The 23418-nt window shown below is 33.5% G+C and overlaps 1 protein-coding gene and 1 long non-coding RNA gene across 2 annotated transcripts; both read right to left on the bottom strand.

The window, feature by feature from the left end:
• Positions 1 to 6694: 6694 nt before the first annotated feature.
• Positions 6695 to 7849, bottom strand: LOC116215480. Its single transcript, XR_004158469.1, has 2 exons — positions 7668 to 7849; positions 6695 to 7574 (listed from the first exon to the last, which is right to left on the bottom strand). It is a non-coding gene; the product is annotated as an uncharacterized LOC116215480 (long non-coding RNA).
• A 3228-nt stretch (positions 7850 to 11077) lies between these two features.
• On the bottom strand, positions 11078 to 12941 carry LOC116214184 (F-box protein PP2-B15-like). The gene is made up of 3 exons (XM_031549515.1): positions 12503 to 12941; positions 12280 to 12398; positions 11078 to 12182 (listed from the first exon to the last, which is right to left on the bottom strand). Exons 1-3 carry the CDS (start codon positions 12752 to 12754, stop codon positions 11714 to 11716), a joined length of 840 nt encoding a protein of 279 aa, XP_031405375.1. The 5' UTR covers positions 12755 to 12941; the 3' UTR covers positions 11078 to 11713.
• Positions 12942 to 23418: the final 10477 nt, after the last annotated feature.

Here is a 23418-nt window from a genome sequence, read left to right as displayed (position 1 = left end):
GTTGTCCAAATTACATATGAGAAGTTCCAGGAAGACGTCACTCATGGCTAGAAACCGTGATTTTCCCAGTGAATTTCTGAGGACTTTACCAGGAGAATTTCCCCCAGTATTCCTCGGCTTACCAAGAGAACGTTCCCTCAGTTAATCCCTCAAGGGAGGAATCACTCGGTATTTCGGACGTACATTTATGTCGACTGATTTTACTAAAGGATGCAAATCCCTCGGTAATCCGTCGGTAAGCCTAACTTACAGAAAGATAAATAACAGATTCTAGAGGGACCCCTCCCTCAGTAAAACCGTGAATTCTAGTAGTGACTACAAGAAAACCCTCCATTACATACAAATAATAAGATACAATTGGAAATTTTGCCACTAAAATTCTGATTTTGAGGCAAATGCATTACCTACCTTTGATGTGAATCTTACTTGCCTCTTTAATAGTTAAAATAACTCTTTCACAAATTACGTGTTTATACTGCAACAATCAACGGTAAATTAATTTCTTTTGCCTCTAAACATTGGGCGATTCTACGGTGGTTGATTTGAAAAACGAATATGATAGTTGATTATATCTCATTCATTGGATTTCAATTGTAGAATTTTGTAACATTTTTGTAACATAAACATTCCCTATCCATAGTTTTACTCTTTATTTTTTTTTGGTAAGGTACTCTTTCTATTTTTTACTACAAATATTTTCAACAATATTTGGTCGCACCCAATCAGGGGCGGAGCCACATTAATGGGAGGGGGGCAATTGCCCCCCTGGATTTTCAATATCTGTACAATTGGCCCCAAAAAATTATGAATTTTTAAAAATTTGCTCTATAATATGTAAGTAAGATTATTGTTTGCCCCCGCTGGAATGTATTATATATGTCAAGTCATTATTTTGCCCCCGGTGGAAAAAAATTTTGGCTCCGCCCTTGCACCCAATGATAACTCGACCCGGTTCATAGTATTTCCAGACGGAATCAATCAATTTAGTAACACAAAAATTCATTTTCTATGTTGTTATCAGAATACAAAAGCAAAAGAAAAAAACAATTAGTAAAGGGATTATTACGTCAGATATTCCATGATAGTACCGGTTTCTCAAATCTATCTCATGGTTTACATATGATTTCAAATCTATCACGGCATTAATTTTTCCGTCAACATTTAACGATGTTACTGACATGAAACGTAAGTGAGCCCATTCATGCCACTGTGGCTCTTTGCCCTGAAATAGATTTGAGAAAAAATTAAAATCATGATATACATTTGGAGCTCACTTATATTTCACTAACGGGTAAATTGACGGCGTGAGAAATTTGAAATAAGATATAAACCATAAGTCTTTTTTGATAATTTTTAAAGCATATAATAAATTTGAAAAACTGATAATACTATAGAATATCTCACGTAATAACTCCTAAAACATTAAACAGAACAAGAATCCCAACATCACACATGCAATGCAATCGAATAAAAAAACCCACCAAACATTAAACAACTAAATAATAAAAGGAAAAAAAATCCTCATAGTACAGATGAGATCAGTAGGACTGCTTTTGTAATTTTTTTTTCCTTCCCCTGGCGAATGCCTCCGAAGTTCCGTATCTTTGAGTGATCTATACTGAGTAGGAGATTCCGTCCGGCATTTTCTATACTCGACCATTTTCTTTTCTTTCTAGTGTGCACTCTATCAGAAAATTAGTTTGTCCCGATTAATTCGGTTAGATCTGAATTAATCTCATAAAAGTAAAGTTTTTTCAGTATAAATTTTTATCATTCACAAGACTCAAATACAAGACTTTAATTAAGGAAAGTAAGCGTCGAACCACTTGAAACAACGCGTTACTTATATTTAACCCTTCATTTTTCCTCGATTATAAAGAAGGTACGTGGATCTAGTACAATGAAATAAAAGTCTTAATAATTGATAATGAGATACGGGTAATTCCACAACGAATATTGAATCTGAAACCTCTTGATTACCAGATAAAGACATGAACTATCATGTTACACCCTCTTTTATATATAAAATTTCTTTAATTTTTTTTTATAGGTAACCCTTCATTAATTTGGCAAATCTGAGACTTACTTAAGTGGTTAAATTTATACCTTAACTATCATTATAGGCTAGTTCAAGTGGTCGGTGCTTGGTCCCTTTAAGTAAGTCTCGGACTCGAGTCTTGTGAAGGGTGAAAATCTATGATGGGAGAACTTTACCATTTTCGTAAGTCGACTCAATTCAAACTAAATTAATCAGGACGCATTGGAATCCCGAATACTATGATACATATAAAATAATAAAAGCCGAAACAACGTCTCGGAATGTGCCATGTAGGAGGAAGCATGTCTTTAGTTGCAAGACTTTTCGAGTCACCGCCAATAGAGACGTGACACTTGGTGCGATATTGCATTGTCACCTTGATACGAGAAACCAAAAAGACTTCAATAAATGAAAAGTCTTATTAAAAAAAATTCTTAAATAATATATTTATAATTATATTTACATAAAGTTGTGCAATAGTATATTAAATTTAGCATATTACTCATTATTACTTTTTTGTTGTATAAATAAAATAAAATATATTTATTGAGAGATTTCTCAAATAAGAGAGAAATGATATATTCTAATAGTGGGTTAAGTTAAATACTTAGATCGCGTAATGTATCAAGATAATATATTGCATGCATAAAATACTGTATAAGAATAAAGAGAAATCATTTTTATAAAAGTTTTAACTAAAGAATCTATAATAATAATTTTGTAAGTTATACCGCTCGACCAGTCGTACCTTTAATTTTCGGCTCATCACACCTCCACAAATCATACCCTCTCTCTCCAATCTTCTGTTGTCTTCTTCCTTCGAGGTGCGGACGCGGGACATGTGCAGGTTGGGATTCTCTTCGATTATACTTTTGGCCGTTTCTTCTCCCTCCTTTTCACTGTTTTTTTTTCTGATTTGCAAGGTAACCTCTTAGCCTAATTGTTCTTTACTCCAGGCTCCCGCTGCTGCTGTGTAGTTCTTGTGCATCTACGTACATTTGAGTATGAGTTTGAATTCATTTGCAACTTAAATTGTAGATTCTAGCTAAGCTCAAGTATTGGCGAGTGCTTTAACTTGAAATCGTCGAAGACGAAATGCATGCTTTGATTACAATTGTACAGATAGAAATGTTATGAGGTGATATGATTGTTTATCTAAGACGAATAAATTTCATGTCTATCAGATTGGGTTGGATTTACTTCATCACTTCTGTCATTACGTATTTAGTAATGGATTAATGCCGAATTGTAATAGTCGTGGCCATTCATTTATGTATTATTTGTGTTAATGGCTTTTACAGTACGAAATTTAAACTAGATTTGGTGGCATGCTTGGACGGTCATTTTCGATATATGTAATAATATAGGAAGGAGGGGACACTAAATAATTTTTACATCCTTGAAGTATTAAAATTTACATTTTGACCTACAGTTTTTTAATCTCGTAATAATATCATCATGTCACATTCCAAAACAATCGAATATGTTTGATTGATGATGCGTCGCATTTAGAAGCCGACACGTGTCACAATTACTACCCGACCCTTTAATCACTGCTGCACATACCACTAGAAAACCGACCCTATATTTTAGACCCGAACAGTTTTTTGAGATAACGTGACGAGTTGAACACCAATATGAACAAGAACAACACCTCTTATCAGTCCAACGAAAAAGATCTCTTCGAAGCAATTCAGAGATATATATCAATGCGAGTTATTTCCTCAAAATATCCCTTGATTTTAGCGGATTAAATCATGAGAGGAACCAAACATATCTTGAAATTTATTTCGTGAAAATACCTCTTGATTTTAGAGAATATAACCGGGAGGTTACGTTGTGGGAAAGTGGACATAAAAAAAGCTGAGGGTCATATCGTCTTATTGATATACAATATTGGCTTGAGCCAATCGGTTAAACCAACAAGGCGAATAATATTGTGATAATGATAAATTCGATTATTCTACAAGTCACTCATAATTCGCCCGAATGTAATGTGCATATTAGCCTAAGCGAGTAGTACAAAATAGTTTTAGAAAAAAAATTAAATCATTAAACAAATGAAATATTCTTGGAAAAGTATCAACTCACCAAAAAATGGTTGCAAAGTATCCCTTAATATTCAGGAATAAAATAAAATAAAAATATTGTTGCCAAAAGAAAAACTGATCGGAGGCAAAAAAAAAAAAAAGCTATAAAGATCAACATGGCCAGCCACTGGTGTACTCTCTGAGAACACTACGAAAAGCTTTGGGAAATGGCATGGTTTGACGAAATGAAGCAAAACATGCCAATTGGAATTGGCCATCATCATCCAAACCAATTTCCTGTCGTAATAGCAGGACATTCGGCAGGGGGCTATTTTGATATCGAATGCATTGCGAAATTGATGATGGAGTTGAAGTTTCAATTCCAGTGAACAAATTTTTCAACTAAATACAAAGAGATGAGAAAACTAGTTCTTTGTGGTAGCAATTTGATGATAAAAAATGCAGAAACATTTGTATCAACTGCTATATGATGATCAAAAATGGTGACCATAATTGAAAACGATAGGTGAACAGATGAAAGACCTGAAAAAACTTGTTAGAAAATTATATAATGAACCAATGAAAAATCGAACAAACCGATTTAATAAATAATATCAAACTGAAGTTGCAAAAAACCGGTCTACAAGTTCAGTTTTAATCTGAATAATTAGGGTCGGGTTGTGCCCATTACCCGATTACATGTTGGCCGTGTTAGGACACGTGTGACGATTTTGATTTGGCCTCCTGTCGAACGAGGAAGGGACAAGTACAAACTATTGTGGACAAAAACCGCGAATATAATAGTTAAAGGACTTTAATTTGAATGGCAAATATGTAAATTATGAATGGTCAAGATTTCATGTTGAAATATCTAATGGATAAAATTAGTATCTCGCCATTAGACATTATTTATTGTCCCGCTCTAAAAGCATATCTGTAGGAAGAGAATTCATCAACAAAGAAATTTAGGACTTGTTTGGTTTCAAAGTGTAATTTTAAAATCTCAGTTTAACTTAATTCTACCAACAACAAAACAAAATAACCCATACAAAGTCAAATGGTGGGCCCCATTTATACCACTTTTTTTTTCATAACAAAATAAAATAACTCATACAAATTCAAAGGGTGGACCCATACATAACCATTTATACCACTCTTTTTCAAAATCAAAATCTGATTTTAAAATCCTACTTTGAAATCAAACCTTGCATTAGGTTTCTCTTGTTGTGCGTGAATTAAAAAAGCGCTTATATATACTATTGAAATGAGAATTCTCTTTGTAATTTTTTTTTCTTTTCTGTAATCTTTTTTACATTGATAGACTTTCTTTATAATCAAAATAAGCAAAAGGAAAAGAAATGGCATACTTTGTATTCATCTAATTTCGTCGAACGAAGAGGAATGAGAGGGATTGCATGAATTGAATGTTGAAATTATAAGATGAACAAATAATTATCCTATTCTCTATCTTTGTTCGCACATATATTCCATGTAACACAACATAGAAAATGAGAACAATTACACTTTCTCATAAAGCGAAACAAAATGTGTGTAGATCGATCAAAATAGAGAAGCTCTTTATTAGTTCAATTCAATCACAGTAATATCCCTTCACATCATATGGGCCCGGAATTGACAATTTCATATCGACTAAGTGGTGTACATTTCCTGTCCTTTTGAAGGACCGATAGCAGCATTTTGTAATCGGAAAATGACGATTATCTTATAATGTGAAATAAACGCGAAATAAGTTGACCTAATGGCCATTAAAGGGTAGGACTGGTCCCTCCAAGATTTTGGAAGTCAAATATCCGATCTATTAGTAAAAACTAGGTGACTATCCGTGCAATGTGCAGGCAAACTACACGTATAAATTATGGGCATCTATTTACTGAAAAATAAATAACTAATTTTGGTAGAATTCAATTTTATCAAGACTTCTTATGCTTATATGCGTAAGTGAACTCTAATTTCATTAAATAATAATTTTATAAATAATTAAATTTTGCACAAATAAAATAATATATTAATTAAGTCAAAATGTGCTAAACATACCTCTTAATTTATTAAGAAAAATCATGTCAAGACTCATGACTCTATTACTCATTGTATTAACAACATTTCACAGTCTTGTCAACCTCATTCTAATTGAATGAAAATATGAGAAACAAATATATCAAACAAAAGAAGATGATGAATTCACCTAGCGATATATTAGAATAAAGTAAATATAGGAAAAATGTGATAAAGCCTTTTGGAAACGATCTCCATGTCTTTGCAAACGGAATTATAATGGTAAAGGTTCTGATGCAAACGACATGCATATATATTCATTTAATATATGGAACGCATATATAGCTGTTAATACATAATGTAAGATTGTAACGGTCGATATATTATATATTCAACTATATATATATGATCTATCAAACGATATATTTATGCCAATATAAAAATTATACTCTATATATATTTCGTTGTATCAAAGTATATATATGTATTCTTATTATGAAGATTGTATGTTATCTCTAAATGCCAATATGAAGAGTCCTTTATCATTTTCTTTTTTTGGCTGAAGGGGTATTGAGAATCCTCTCCACTATAAAAGCAGATAATGGGAAAAATGTCAAAGTGCAAATTACAAGAGTAAAATATATCAGTTGATCCACCACACAAACTATAAAGGAGAATATATGTGAAAATCACATCAAAGAAACCCAATATAATTGCAATTTACTACCCTAAAACACGAAAATCCCAATCACTACCTTCTATCAACGCTTCACCATGAACCCCAATCAAAATCAAAAGGGAGATTCTCATTCCAATCCATTAATCCATGGTGAAAATTTAATTCTGTATGGGAGCCCCTAAGAAATCCACATTGAAACAATGTAGAATGGACTTGGGCAGGTAAATTTGAGCGCAGGATTCCATCACAGATCACGATCCCTAGACAAAGCTCAATAAACCCAACCTTAAACAACCCAATCCTAAAACGATACCAAAGCAGCAAAGCAATAGCTTCCTTAATCAGTTTAAACCAACGACCGTCACCAGAGGAGCTAAGAAGTGTACAGAATCAACAACAAAAAGAATAATTTGAATAAGAATAATCTGACCATGACTGATCGGATCTGCTTGTTTCTAACCCAACCTAGGTTGTTTCTGTCCATATCCGGTCGAGATCGAGCAAGATCTATCGACAAGGCTCGAGGGAAGGGGGAAGAGGAGGTTGCAATAGCACAACAGACCACTGATTTAAGAGGCGACACTTAGTGGCCGCGGCATACTTCCACAGGGATCGACGGAGGGGTGGATGACCGCCAACATCTCCACCATAGGGACTGATGGAAAGATGTGACCTCCATCAACAACACCATCACCATTCAACCGGAGGTGAAGAGGAAAGTAGAGGAAGAGCCATCGAAAGCGAGGACCACTGAGAAATAAGAGGGTTCCAACATTCCGATGATGGTAGAGCTGGACTCGCCGGTGATGATGGCCTGATCAAGGGTTTTTGTGATGGGATTTGGTCATAGAGAGATCGAAAAGAAAACATACATAATCAAAATGACAGCATGGTTATGCAAAATGACCTATATCACAAAGACGGGGTTTCTCTACGTTTCACTTTTGCGAGGTGGCTGTGGGGGAGAATTCGCAAATAGTTTGTGATTATATACACACACAAAGACGTTCCAACACAAACTAGATTAATTTGCTAAATTGCTCTTAAGGTTCCTCAATTATATTAAGTTGCTCCCCTTATTATCGTCCATCTATACAACTAAACATCTAATAAAGTCCTGATTAAAAGATGTCGGGATGAGTACGATTAGAATTTCATACTCTCGCTGCTGTTATTCGTTTTATGTTATTTGTTAATATATTTTTTTCATATTATATATCAAACTCAATTTTTAATGAATTTTCTTTTTCTGGCTACCGTTATTCATTTTTAATTATTTTAATAATTTATTTTTTCATATTATATAGCTTATTCAATTACAATGAATAAAAATTAAACTTCGCCCAATTTTCGGTGAATAAAATATAAGAAAAAGTATTTTGTCTGTATATCAAATTTGTTTTATTAGATAATTTAAAATTGAAATATCTATTCTATTATATCTTCTTTCCTCAAATATATTCCATATCAAAATGTTTTTCTAATCTTGTCCATAATATATTATTTTGTCGTTTTGTCTATTTTGTCCATATTATTTTGCTTAAAAATCTGTACGTGTTGCCAATATGTTTTTTTATTTTTTCTTTTATTCGAACACTCATACCTTCCTCATCTTAATGATGCAACACATAAATCTATCAGCAGGTCGGTTTCCTCAACTCCTATGTTGTTCTTTTTTTTTCCCCTTTTTGTAAGACGGATTTTCGCCACAGATATTTCATGATATCATCATTTTTCAAATATATTTCATTATTTAAAAATTATCCAGAAAGATCTATGATTTACGTCTGATTTTAAATCTATTAGGGAGTTTATTTTTCCATCAACATTTAACGATATTATTGACGTAGAACGTAAATGAGCCCATTTTTGCCATCGTGACCCTTTGTCATGATAGATATGACAAAAAAATTAAAATCATGGGATAGATTTGAGATAAAATTAAAATTATGGGAAATATTTGGAGCCCATTTACGTTTATTGACGGACAAATTGATGGCGTGAAATCTAAAATAAGATATAAACTATAAGTATTTTTGGATAATTTTTAAAGTATATGATAGATTTGAGAAAAAAGATCAAATCACATAATATATGATGTAAAAATCTCTTGTAAAAATTCACTCTTTACCTTCTTGATCAATTCATTGAGATGACGAAACTTCCTTCTTCTAACGTTATTTTGCATCAGTAATTTCGATTTGGTATTTTATTTTGTTAAAATCTTTGTTATTCGTCCATCATGTTTTGGAGCCAAAATGAAGATGTCAACAAGTAATCACATTTTTATAAAATACTAATAAATATTTTTTAAAATTTCTTGAATAATATAATTTATACATTGTCTGTAACCGAAACAGCCGTCAACCTATATATATTAAAAAAATTGTTCTCCTTCTGCTTCACGGAATTATTATATTATATTATTCCTGTAACTTATAACAGTGTAGATTGAAACTTAAATTAAATTAATGAATTGTCCGGCCGCAATATCAAGGAACTTATTATTGTGACGACTATAATCAAATTAAAAGTGAAGGTGCAATACTTATACCAAAATAGTTCCGAGCTATTTCAAACAGTACAGTTGAATTGGATTCAAAAATATTACTTGTCAAAATCAAACTTATTAGATAAAAAATATTTTATAAATTTAACAAATCATATGCAAGTAATCTAAGAAATAGTTATGTATATGTATGTACTCTTAGCCCCTACGAAAGGAAAAAGAATTTCACGTTCTTACTTCCGAAGAAAGGGGTTAGAAAAGTCCTATTGATTGCAGCTTTCTCCAGCTATAATGATTAATGAGTGAGCCACTGCTACACGGAGCGAGGGCTTCCATATATTATAATTGTCAACAAAGACTGAACCAATAATCTAGTGGACTTTATTGATGCTTGTGGGCCTCTCCAGTTTATGTGATTCACATGCACCACCAATATTATTTCTTTTTTTGCCACGTCCCTAATATTACGAAATAAAATATATATATTGTGGTGGCCTTATTGATGTTTGTGGGCCTCTCTCCATTTTATGATTCGCGTAGACCACCAATATTAACTTTTTTTTGGGTCACGTCACCATTAAAATATATCAAATTGCTGCTCACAAGAAATGTCCAAGAGAATTTAATATTTTCCTCTTCAATTATTATAATGAACAGAGCATAGATTCAATATAATATAATAAAAATTATAAAAATATGCGACATAATAAAACAATTAAAGGACTTCATAATCACACAGTGAAAATAGAATTTAGGGAAAAAGACAAAAATTCTCTTGTATTTTGAAGTTGGGACAAATCACACATTATTCTTTCGTTTGGGACAAATCGCATCATGTTCTTTGCTCCGTCAGACATAGGGGATTACGGCGTCAAATTATTTTTCATTTTCAATCCTCAATCTTTAATCTTCTAATCATTTTGATTCTAAATCTTTTTCTTTTATCATTCCTATCCTAAACTTTCTATTTTGTTTCATTTTAGTCCTAAACGAAAATCGAAAAGGGAGGAGGGGTCGGGGCCGCCAATCGGCAACCTCGACCCCTCCACCAAGGTCGCCGGCGCCCACAGAGGACGCCGACGGCCTCGATGGAGGAGTCGGGGTCGACTATTGGCGGCCCCAAACCCCGAATCGACCGGGGACAAGTTGGAGGTCCTCGGTCGATTCGGGGTTCGGGGCCGCCAATCGGAGACCCTGACCCGTCCTCCCCTTTCGATTTTCGTTTAGGATTAAAATGAAACAAAATAGAAAGTTTAGGGTAGGAATGATACAAAAAAAAAATAGAACCAAAATGATTAAAAGACTAAAAATTGAGGACTAAAAATGAAAAATAAAAAATATGGTGCGATTTATCTCAAATGAAAAAACAGAGTACTATTTATCCCAATCCCAAAATACAATGGAAATTTTTGCCTTTTTCCCTAGAATTTAAAACCTCATGAGTCATGAGTATGCATTACTAACCCCCCTTCTTTTTCAATAGATGATTTAATTGATTGCCTAAAAGAAAGTCGATCGCTTTTCTTTTCTTTTTTTTTTTCCCTTTCCTTATCCACACAAAAATAATAATCGAAAAATTATTCCGTGGACTAAGATTTCGTGGCAGTTAAACATTTGTGCCTCTGGTTCTCACCCAATTACATATGTGAAATTTTGTTCTATCGTTCTAGACAAAAATGGGTATCGAATTTAATTATTGATTGACGCCAACCAGGAAACTTTCAAATTCACGAAATGACATATTTGAACGAAAACAATCCTCACATGTGCGGCTTAATTCCTATTTGTCGTGGAGTTCTAAGTTCATATAAAACATAAAACAAAACCAACTGCATTCATTGGAACTAAGGAGATGCTATTCAACAATCTCCAAAAACATCATCTTATTAACAAAACCATCCCGAAGAAAAGGAACACATCCTTATAAAAGATGCTCGTAAAACCTATACAGATTAACCAGAAAGATACGGAAGAACTCAAAGGTGGAGGGCAATTTCGACTTGACAGTTCTACGGGCTCAACTAGTACTCCTCCGGCGAAGGGATTATAAAACCTTCACTCTTTCTCTGGATCTAATCTCGACTCCTTTAATACTAAGAGTTAAGAACTACGTACCTTTCTCGGTCACAAAACGAGGACAAGAGTCTAGTATCACGTACCTTTCTCGGTCACAAGGAAGGACCGCCGGTTTAATATAACGAAATAAAAAACCTAATAGCTAATGAAGGACCACGAGTAATACCACTACGGGAATTGTACCTGCAATATCTTGATTGACAGGTAAGGGCATGCACCACTGTACTGTACCCTCGTTCTCGAATTTGGTACCCTTTTCAGACATTAGACCTATGGACATAGCAAAACTTTACTAAGTTTATTCAAAGGATCACTGCCGTCGACTGCTTAATCACACTGTCTCGAAGAAACACTGATGCGTTCGATATTCAAATCGGGCGGATCTCGATTCCTTCGATGACGAGACCTCCTTTCAGTTGATAGCCCTTAACCTCCTTCAGGCTCATCTTAACCTCCTTAGTACTTTCTTCTGGACCACCAGTAAAGAACTGTCCTAACTCAATCTCCATCCATCCATCTCCCCTCTCACTTGGGACCCTCACTTCTCCTTCCTCCACCTCCTTCCTCAGCATCTCCACCCCATGGCCATAGATTTGGCACTCCATCTCCTGTTTCTGGCAGCTCGGGCTTTGCAACCACGCTAGGTGGGCACAGGCTACCCGATTCCCTATCCCGATTGAAGTCTCGGACGGCATCAGGTCGAGCCCGTATGCCCGACTCATGACTTTCATGATGAGATAGGCACCGTATGGAGTGTTTGGCGATAAGTCCCCAGTCCTTATCTTGCCCTCGATCTCGATCCAGTTGCCCGTCTTTAGCTCCACCACTTCTTGAAACCTGCAGAGGAAGTGTTCGAAAATTGAATTATTTAGAAAAATCAGTTGATTCCATCAGTTCGAAGAACCGACCAAGAGATGGATATCGAGAAACGAACCTCGACTCGGGCATGGACTTCCACGCCCAGTAGATCGGATCGCTGCTCCATGTGATTGAGAGCTCTCTAGCAGATAGTACATAAGACACTCTACCAGTTGATTTCTCCAACTTGAAGCTCTGCATCACAAAAGAAAAACAGGGAAATCGCCGAGTCAGATAACTTCTAGGCACCGATGACCCGGTATCGAATAAATATCGACCAAAGAGCAAAACTATCCTACCTTTCTCCCTTGATCCATGAGAAGAGGGTCGCACAGTCGAAGAAAGAGCTCCTTCTTGGTCGAGGGCTTCAACGGTTCCGCCGATCTCGAAACGACGTCGCGGTACTCCGAGGGCAAGAACTTCTCCCAGATGAATTCCCACTCCGAAGCCGAGTAAAAGGTGGTCGAGACGGCGGAGAGTCTGAAGACATCCTCAGGGGATGTTTCGGACAAGATAGCAGAGACACAGCCTACGGGTAACCTCTCCATCATCGAACGGGGCAGCTCCGGATCGACCGACCAGTACGAGCTCGACCGAGAGGGCGAATTATTGTAACAACAACAAGAAGGGGGGGGAGGAGGAGGAGGAGGAAGAGGAGGAGGAGATGTTGGATTAAACAAGACAAGAGCTCAGGTGTGGTTTCTGGGCGAAGGAATGGCGGGCTCGATGCCCCTCTTATCTAGAAAGGGGGGGACAGGTTGCAGGGACCGGAGGTGACGTTTGTATTATTTTGAGAGGGGGATCCACATAAAATCAGGGAATCCTTAAAACCTAACGTTTGCGGAAACCAATAGCATGCCGCCACATCATCACGCCTTCCACGTAGAGAACCCACTGTGCACGTGTCGTCATCACCAATCTCCATCACTTTCTCTTGGGACACGCGGCACGAAATTGGTGGTTGTCGGGCCAATCGTGTGGGCTGCGATTCTGGTCGGCATTCAGCCAATAGTTTCTCCATGTGTGCAATGGTGGTCCAGCAAACCTGCCACGCAAAGATTTAACGGAGATCTATGACGGTCACGATAGAATTGGAAAAATATACGCGGACAATTTTACTATGAGAGTCGAATTCTCGATCACTTAATTGGCACTTAAGGATCAATTTTACCATGAGTGTCGAATTCTCGATCACTTAATTGGCACTTAATTGACAGGTAAGGATGTGCATCGCTATCTTACATCCTCTTTTCTCATATAGGAAAAAATTTAAACCGCTATAATCATATAAGCCACATGTTAAATCTGGCAGCAATATAATTATAATTAACAAAAAAAAGAAGGTTGTCCATTATGGCAGCCGTGGACGAAGAGGTGTTTCGATGTGAACGGGATTCGAGGGGGAAACGGGGACGCATAATAAGGTATTAATGCGATCATAAAATGATCATAATGTGATCACAGAATAAACCATCCTTCCAATTCAATCCTGGAGTTGCTCAGAGCCGATTTTGTTTGGGAAATTCAACTCATGTAATGTAATAATGAGGTCATTTTGTATGGGAACTAATTCAACTAGCTTTCTTTTTTCGTTGATCAATTGAAAAATCATTTTTTTAAAAATGAACGAATTACAAACAGGTGATGCAACACTGGTGATAAATCGTGCATTGTACTTTACCTGTACTACAATTATAAGAAGTTTATTGAAATTGCAAGTGCTTGGTGGCTAGAAAAGTCGAAGCCCAAGCCGAAGGAAAAAAAATAATCTTAGTTAAAAAATATCTGATGATCTCATTAAAAAAGATATCGCATTTCGCTCATTCAAACTTAAGGAGGAAAATGTCAATTTGGTTCTCAAAAGATTCAATTACTAATAATTTGATCCTCCAAAGATTTTTGGTAACAAAATAATCCTCAAATGATCATTTTCTCTGATAGATTAGTCCTCCGTAAAAAAGACCGTAAAAAGTTGGGAGTGACGTTAATCCCATTAAATAAGGGAGGACGAAGGTGTGACACGGGAAGACATACGCACACTTGGACCAGCGCAACGTGCCAACTATTGGACTAGTATACCCTAAAATCGAATTCTTCAATATCGTAATAGTAAATAATAGATTATTTCTAACTCAGTTACTTTTATTTCTAACCCCCAGAATCAAACCATTGTCGCTCGAACTGTGGGTGCGACACTCTGTTTTGTATCTTATTCCAATGGGCCAACTACAACTTCTAGTAATTACTTCTTAGTCAAAAAGAAAATCTCGTGACCAACACAAACCGAAACCCATACAGAAAGCACGGAGTTAACGCAATTAAATAATAGAAAAAAATTAACTTATAATTTTTCAAAATTAAAAAATACTTAAACATATAGTAAACCTGGTGTAAATACAAATATCTAAACGTATCTTAAGGCAATAAATGCAATTATATGTGGCATTACTACTAACTAAATTCCTCGATAATTAAAAGAAGAGTAAATCATCAATTTTGTCCCTAAGAGAAGTTGTATCAATCAAGTCCCTTTCATAAAATCTACATTAATGCAGTCTTTCTCGACATCAAATTCATTCTTCTATATATCAAATTGGTCTTTCTATACATCAATTTAGTCCCTATAAATCAAATCGGTGCTTGTGCATAATCAAATTAGTCCATGAATTACATCAATTTGGTCCATTCGTCAATTATTTGTAAATATTAACGAAAATCTTGTTAACATCAAATAATTATTGGCAATTCTTTTTGAATTTTTATTTTCATTCTTTTTTTTTCCTTTCATTGTCAGGGAGCGGAGCACCGGTGGCACCCCGTCGGTGACCTTTCCTCGATAGTGGTTGTCATAGCATGCGGAGCCTCGAAAAAACTCTTTAGGGGGAAGGTCGTCGATTGGGTGCCCCGTGCCGGTGCTTCCTCCCCCTCCTCCCTCTTCACTTTCCAGGGAAAAGGAAACATGGGGAGGGGAGCGCCAGTGCTTCCCGTCCGGGAGTGAGAGGGAAATTGATGAGGAAAAAGACGTGACAAATCGATATCTCGAGAAAAATAAAGTTAATGAAATAATGAGAAAAACTAAAAAGGGGTGGAAGGATCTAACTTTTAATGACAAGATTTAGACTGTCGACGGAGCTACCACCGTAAGGACTATCTTGATGTGTTTTTTAAGTCATTATGGGACTATATTATACGTGGGACTAAATTGATGTATGAAGGGGACTAAATTGATGCTGTAAAAGGAATAATTTGATATATATATATATGGACCAATTTGACGTATAGAAGCACGAATTTGATGTCAAATTGTCCATCTCGGGGACAAAAATTGTCCTTTTGCTCTTAAAAGAAAATTCTTTAAAAAAAGAATAATAACTAAAAATATTTATCAAGAAAAAGTAAAATGAGAACTAATTCATAAAATTAAAGATAAGTGGTAATTGGATTTTTGATAAATGAACTAAATAATAATTGGAATAAAAATTAAATTAAATTATGGAAATTGATAGTAAAAATACTTATAAAGAAAATAAGTGATATGCAATAACTATTTCGTAGCGATCATAGCATTTTGTAATTAAATTGTTAAAAGAGGACACTAAATAAAACTAGAATTTAAAAAATTATAAGGAAAAATTACCACAAAGAATTATTATAAGTTATATTTAAAATGATGAATAAAATAGGTTCAAAATAATTAATTCTATACGTATTAAGAATGTTAAGAAATTACAACGAATTACATTTGAATTGAAAATTTTAAAGTAAAAAAAAACTCAAAATACAAAATGAACGACTTTCAATGACAATGTGGTTGGCAAAATTATTAATATCTTAATGCTATATGTGTTTTCTAGTTTTCTTAGAAAATATTACTATTCATAAAAATGCATGGCAATATAAATTCTGAAAATTTAAGAATCTTATAATTATCCTTTCAATAGGTGACATTTATTAATTATTTTAATGAGATTATATTAGTGAAACATTTTAGCTTAATTACTATTAGCAATAAAGTTACTAAGTAACATATGAAAAAAAACCAAGCAATGCACATGATAAAAATCTATTCTGCTAGTATGCTACATGACGTTTCAATATTTAAAAAATTTGTATTATAAATATATATTCTATATCTATTTATGCATATAGTAAAATTAACTTGTAGGAAAAATGAGTGTGCTTCAATGATACAATAAAAAAAATAAAAACTAAATATTATTTTTAAAATTATAAAAATAATATCGTTGTAAAAATAGAGAAATACTAACTGAAAAACACAATACCTTCATGAAATTGCATGGAACACTCTCAATTCAATTATATTCCTATTCGGAGTTTATACACAAGTTTTACACGCTTAGCGAGGGTGTCCTACTCTTGTTAAAATGAAAGGACATGGAAGGCGCGGAGGAAGAAATGGAAGAGGAAAGGAAAGGGAAAGAGGGACATGTGGCGCAAGGAGAAGAGAAAGAAGAAAAGTTGCGGGAGACTGAGAGTGATCATGATTAAACTAGTCGCAGTAACAACCGTTCGAATTTTTATCAATCCGCTAAAATACAATACCTGAAAGAATTATTTTACAGACTTATCATGTTAAGATCATACAAAACATGAACTAAGAATTGATTTATATGTGATTTACTGTGTGATCATGATCAAAAAACAACTTAAATTTACTTTTTATGGTTATTTTTGTCTCGAATTTTTAATAATCTACTAAAACACAATTCCGATAATAGTATCTTAATAAACTTATTAAAGCATGCTCAAATCATACAAAAAAATGAACTACAAATTGGTTATGGGTAATTTACCTCTGTAATCATGAACAAAAAAAATGTAAATTTACTTTTTATAATTAATTTTATCGTATTTTCATAGAAAAATGCAAAATTAATTATTAATTGTAAAAATTCATATCCATATTAAATAGAGGAGATTCGAGAAGTCCGTCAATGAAAATGCCCGAAAAGCCTATGTGGAAAGCTCTCATAAATGGAATGAAGGCCTTCATTTGCATAAGCCTACTAAAATAAAATAAAATAAAATAAAGAAAAAGGTCATGATAATATCATGTGATATTTTTATAAAATGACTTGAGACCAACTTTACTATATCATAGTAACTTTACCATTAAAAAAATGATGAAGATCCTTATCTAAAAAAATTATATATATATATATATATTTATTAATTACTTTGGGGGCATAAAAACTAAAAGCTAGAATATAAAGAGTCCATTATTGAGAAAAGACTTCTAAACTTGTAAAATTATTGATGTGACAAAATATTATTATACAAATCAAGACATTCTATTGCACGATATTGGGAGCCTAAATTAATATAGACAGATACTTCCACAATTTTATCCATACATTTAACATGTTAGTTTTTCATATTTTAATATGATTACAGTTGAGTACGCCAAATATTTCCATTTATTCAATGCTATATGATTGGGGTGTTGAAGTTGCACCAAATCGACATGTGTCTCTGTAAGATAATGATAAGTCACATGGACGGTCAACTCCGTGATGCATTAGGCTTGTATATATATTAATCAGTCATGATTTCTATTTATGAAGCTAGTAACATAATTGAGATGTTCTGGAAGGACAATGCATTACGCAACAAACAGGAGTTCTAGAGGATGATATATTATAATCTTTACTTAGATGAAGATTTTAAAAAAAATACATTTAATAGGTTGCTTATTTTAAATATAGGAATACATTTTTAAAAAATTTAATTAATTTCTTTAACACGTAAAAATTATCTTCTGAACTGGAAGAGAGCGCATGAACAAAAGAGTATATTACCAGTGATAAGTAGTCTAAAACGCAATCGTACGAGCACCTCGATCCCACCACGACCAGCATCGGGATCCATTGATGGATGCCCACTCTGCGGCTCTGATCTGACGAGACTTTCCTTTGACCGAAAGAACCGTCGGGTCTTCATTCATCTTTCTTTATTCAACAAAATCTGTACCCCACAGTTTGGGAGAGGCGAGTGAGTGAGTGGAGTGGGCGAGTGGGTGGGACCCAGCTGCCATGGCTGCTTCTGGGGAAAGTAGGACATGAAGTTGTCAGGAAAGTAAGCTGAAATGACTCAATCACCCACGCATATAATTTAAAATAAAGGAAAAAGGCTATCCTTTTTCATTTTCATTTTTTTTCTTTTAAATCCTTTTTCATTTTTACGATCTGTTTAGTAACCGAAACTTTTTTTTTCACTTTATTCCACTTTAATTCTATTTACCTTCAATTCAATAATATAATTATTACTTTTTTAAAATTTATTAATCATTCAATTTAATTTTTAATATTAAATTCTTTCAACTATTCATTATTTTTTTCACAATTCAATAATACAATCATTATTTTCTTTCAACTATTCATTACATTTTCTCGTAATTCAACAACGCAATCACACAAACTAATTAAAATTAAAACTCAACTCTAAAATCAAACACAACCTTAGCAATTTTAAATCTTTGTTAGTCAATCAAAAGAGGATTTAGTGCAGTGACGCATGTCATTATGTATTGATTTAGAGGTTATAGATTCGATATCTAGTGAGACTATATGTGCCCATTTAATAGTTATTTAAGATTTATCTTTCATTGTACTAAATTTTAAATCTCCTTTGTATCCGAAAAAAAAAAATCTTTACTAGTCGTGTAGTTGCGCATTACATGAGTTTTTACATTTTCTATTTTTAGTTAAAATTTTTAATTCAAAAGATAAGAAATAAACAAAATATATCGGAAGTAGCTTTAACTATCTCTTTAAATAAATGGTAAAAGTCTTATTGGACATGTCCAATAAAGTTGTAGAAACATTATGAAAATCTTAAAAAATTGAAAATTTTAAGTAAATATTAATGGGCAGATTCAAAAAGATCGATTATGAGTTGAGAGTTTATCATATACTCTTATGTGGAAGACCCTTGTCACACGAATAAAAAAAGGACCGCAAAAGTAGACCGAATTAATATATAGATATATAGACAGTGATTTTGTCTCATTGACGAGATATCTTTGTTTATAATATGAGAGGTTTCCCCATAAGCCATTTACCCAAATCCTCAGCTCATGATACTTATACTCTTCAAGTCTCCAACATTAATGTGTGCATAAATGTTCTGGGATATGTTGTTTATTTGTTCTGTAAGTAATGCCTCCGTTAACTCAATTTGCCAACGAGCCACTGCTTGATCCGATCTACCTCAAGGACAAAATTAAGCAATTTAATGGAATTAAACCAACCAAATGAAGGGTCGTGCTTATGCACGGGCTAGAACTGTTAATCAATAATAAAAATAAAAATGACAGATATTATCAAAAAATAGTAAAAATGATAAACGATCGTAAGTTCAATGCAGTGTAATAAATAGTGGCATAATTGTAAATACTTATACAATTTGGCTTAAATATGATTAATTAATAAATTCATATAAATTGAGAGTTTATAATTTTTTAATTCATATATATGCATAAATATATTTGGACGTGAAATAATTTAATTTTAATAGATTCTCAAAACTTATGCAATAATTTTTATATATGCACAAACATATTTAGACGTGAAATATTGAATTTTAATATATTACCAAAACTTATGCATAAATATTATAATTACAAATTTATTAACAAAACTTATTATTACTAATTTTTTACCTAAGTAGAAAATTAATAATTTTGAAAAAATTACGCTTCTACTTTCCTCATTCGATATAGGAAAATTATATGAATTAATTGTAATTCCTTAATATATTTGGATGTAATCATTAGATATTACATACTATACGAAAAAGAAATATTATTTATGAATTTTAACTAGAAATAGTAAAGTTTTAATTAGATAAGTACAGTTACATTTGTATTAAAAATCTCGTGCGATCGACGGGTCAAAAGACCGGGTATATAAATGTTTGTGTGTGCCTAAGGCCATTGAATCAACAATTTTAGTCTTCAAAAAATAATTGAAGTCATAAACGCTACTCAAGGCTAGTCATTTCTCTCACACCTTTCTGTTGTTCTTGCTCCCAAAAATTTCTTTCATTTTTATTTTTACCCTTATTATAGTCGTTGGAAGGTTCCCGAATAACTATTCGAATTAAAGTTACTCGTTTGGAAGTTAAAATGCCGCTACTCAAAACCAGAGTTGCATATGTATGTCTTATGGCTTCCATTAGTGCAAACGTTTCCAATTTTATGTAACCGATATGGTCGAATGATGTTGGACCATTTGTCACAATTTTACTCGTAAAACACGAAAAGTGACTCAGAGATTTTGCTTTCGTTGTACGTGACATATTCCTATTCTTCGACTACCCTTTTATATATTATATAACAATACTCCATTCATACTAACTCAACTCCTATTTCATTAAACAATTTATATATCTGTCTACAGGTAATTAATTTGGGCTCTTGGATGAGAACGCATGTGAGCTTTTCTTTTGTGCTATGGGAGATTTTTATGGAAGTTTTCTCAGCTGAGACAATTTGCTAATAAATTCAAATTAATGCACTATATTTCTTGTTTATTAAATTATTTCTCTCGATAACACTCACCCTTCCTCTAAAAATAAATTAATTGGCATGCATCCCCGCGCATCTATATTTTTTTAGTTAGCATTTTGTAAATTAAATTTACAAAAAAATTTCAAATTTAAAAGTAAAAAAGTCGAACTATCTTGAAATATAATGCATTGCGTAAATGTGAGAGTTTAATAAAATGACATGATAATATACTCAAAATGAGAGAATTTGGATTGTATCTTTATCTAAGTGCATTGGTAAATTACCTTTGCTTTAAGTTCATCAGTATATATGTTTTTGTTAGATAATGAATATATTTACTAATGAAATTTAATTTATTTTTGGGCCTAGGAATGATCCCTTAAACTAAAGAGAGTGCATGAATAAAAATCCATTAATAATGGCAATTCAATGTAACAAACATATTAATGATGCGGAGAGATTTGAAAATTCGATCCATAAGGAGATTGGGAATGATTCAAAATGCTTATATATCAATCATTTGTTGAGAGGAGTCTAAATTAATTTATATAATAATAAAGATTCGCAACACATAGTGCAAAAACTAATTAAAGGATTAATTACCTAAAAATAATTGATTATATGTCAATCATTTTGTAAATTTTATCAATTCTAATATGATTTTTTTCTTTTGTATAGAAACTTACCAACTATTAATTTGGAATCAATGTTAGAATGCTGTCAATTTTTTTTGTTAGTTTTAATCGAAATTATAGATATGTATTTGACGTTCCATGTGGCACAAGTTGGTTGGCCGAGTGGGTCCTAAATTTTTTTTCTTAGTAAAAGTTATTTCGAAAATTTTTTAAATAATAATAAAAAATAAAGGCCTAAGGTGGAAACTCTAGGAGGAAGAAGGGAGGTGGCTGATAGTGGGGACCTCACTAGCAGCCAACACCTCCCCAGATGGGGTCGCCAGCAACTTGTATTGGGTGCCTAGTGGTCACCGACAAGGCTCCCACCACAAGCTTCCTCTTCCTCCTTTTGTTGAATTCTCCTTTTCTTTTCTAAATTTGGAGGGTGGGCGCCTTGTCGGAGGCCACTACTGCCCATGTGGGGTCACCGGCAACCGATGATGTTGCAAGTAGCCCAGATTGGAGGGTGGTAGTCGTCGATGCCTACCAGTGGCCACCACCCCTCCTCTAATCCTTTTCGCCTAGGGTTTTCCCCTTTTAAAATTTTGTTAGAATAAATTTTCTCACTTGACCAATCACCATGAGGCATGAGCCACGTGCCATTAGTAGGTACACGTTAGCAAATCCTATTTAAATTAACGAACAATGTGACGTCGTGCTAACATTGATACTAAATTGACAATTGGTGAATTTCTATTGAAAAAAAAAAATGCTTGTCCTGGAATTGATAAAATTTGTAAAGTTTGGGGTTTTTTTTATGTAGTTACCCTAAATTAAATAGATAAAATATAAATCGAATTATGAATAATCATATGTATATATATATAGTGAGTTGTGATCTCTCTTCAAGCAACATTCATAAATTCAACTTTAAAAAATTTAACTTAAAATCGAGAAATACAAATGCTCGCATAACTTACTAACTACCAAACTAATTCTAAATAATATACCTAGCAATTTCTAACACAACACGATAAAACGATATAACAAGACACGGAATTAAACGGTTTGGTTTTATTTAAATAGGTTTTCGGTCTAAACGGGTCGAACCCACCTAACCCATTTAAATAATTGTATCTTAAGGAGTTGAATTCTCGTAACCCATATTGACACGATTAGACAAGTTTAAGTAACGTATTTCATCTTAATTTGAACCTCGAAGTCATATACGTTGTGAACTTGCCTAGTTATGTTTGGAGTAATATTTAGTAATGCTGGCTTGTGAACAACGTACCCCAACTATGGTGTAATATTTTTATTGGATAATAGATTATGGATGTCTTTTATTATGCTTAATTTCTATTGAATGTAGTCTTTTTTTATCATGTTTGTCATGTTTAATCGCGTGGGTATATACATTGTACACAATTAGACACGTTTAATTATACGGGTTAAGCAGGTCTAATCGTGTCAATACGGATATAAATGGATCGTCTCCTGTTTATGAAATATGATACATTTGATAATCGTGTCGTGCCTAGATTTAAACTTCTGTGATACGAGACCGTTTAGACACGACACGATACGAATTGCCAAATCTACTTAAAAACATACTCTTACCTGTTTCATGATTTCTACATTTGTTAATGTGATAAAGTAAACTAAAAATATTTTACATCATCATTCGATTGCATTTTTAAAACTATCTCACAAAAAAATTAAGTGCAATATATAAATGCAAAGGACCGCGCAAGGTTCGGGTATGAAGATTAAATGAGCTCTTCAATACTGTTAATATGTCAGTTAAGTCGGTACCACGCCACGCATACATTTCTGCTTACATGGTGTTAGGGATCAAAAAATTGACCCGATCCCTTCGGTCCAATTTATCGTCCTTTGCCCACATTGATACTCCAAGTTGGGTAGCTAAATCCCACTGAGGATATTTCCTTATTTATATCTCTTGAATATCTTTGAATGTTATGTCAATATCTTTTGAGATATTGTTCTATCTCTAACAATATAGTTGGCAAGAGTATTAGCTTGTCATATCATATACAGATCACGATAT

The sequence above is a fragment of the Punica granatum genome, chromosome 7 (assembly GCF_007655135.1).
Source record: "Punica granatum isolate Tunisia-2019 chromosome 7, ASM765513v2, whole genome shotgun sequence".
Classification (NCBI taxonomy): Eukaryota; Viridiplantae; Streptophyta; class Magnoliopsida; order Myrtales; family Lythraceae; genus Punica; species Punica granatum.
The sequence above is the reverse complement of the archived record's forward strand: the minus strand, read 5'-3'. Positions and strand labels throughout refer to the sequence as shown.

Coding starts and splice junctions, on each gene's coding strand:
- LOC116214184 (XM_031549515.1), bottom strand. CDS start 12,754: ATGATGGAGAGGTTACCCGTAGGCTGTGTCTCTGCTATCTTGTCCGAA. Junction 12,399..12,502: donor TCATGGATCAAGGGAGAAAG/GTAGGATAGTTT, acceptor TTTGTGATGCAG/AGCTTCAAGTTGGAGAAATC. Junction 12,183..12,279: donor AAGTCCATGCCCGAGTCGAG/GTTCGTTTCTCG, acceptor CTTCCTCTGCAG/GTTTCAAGAAGTGGTGGAGC.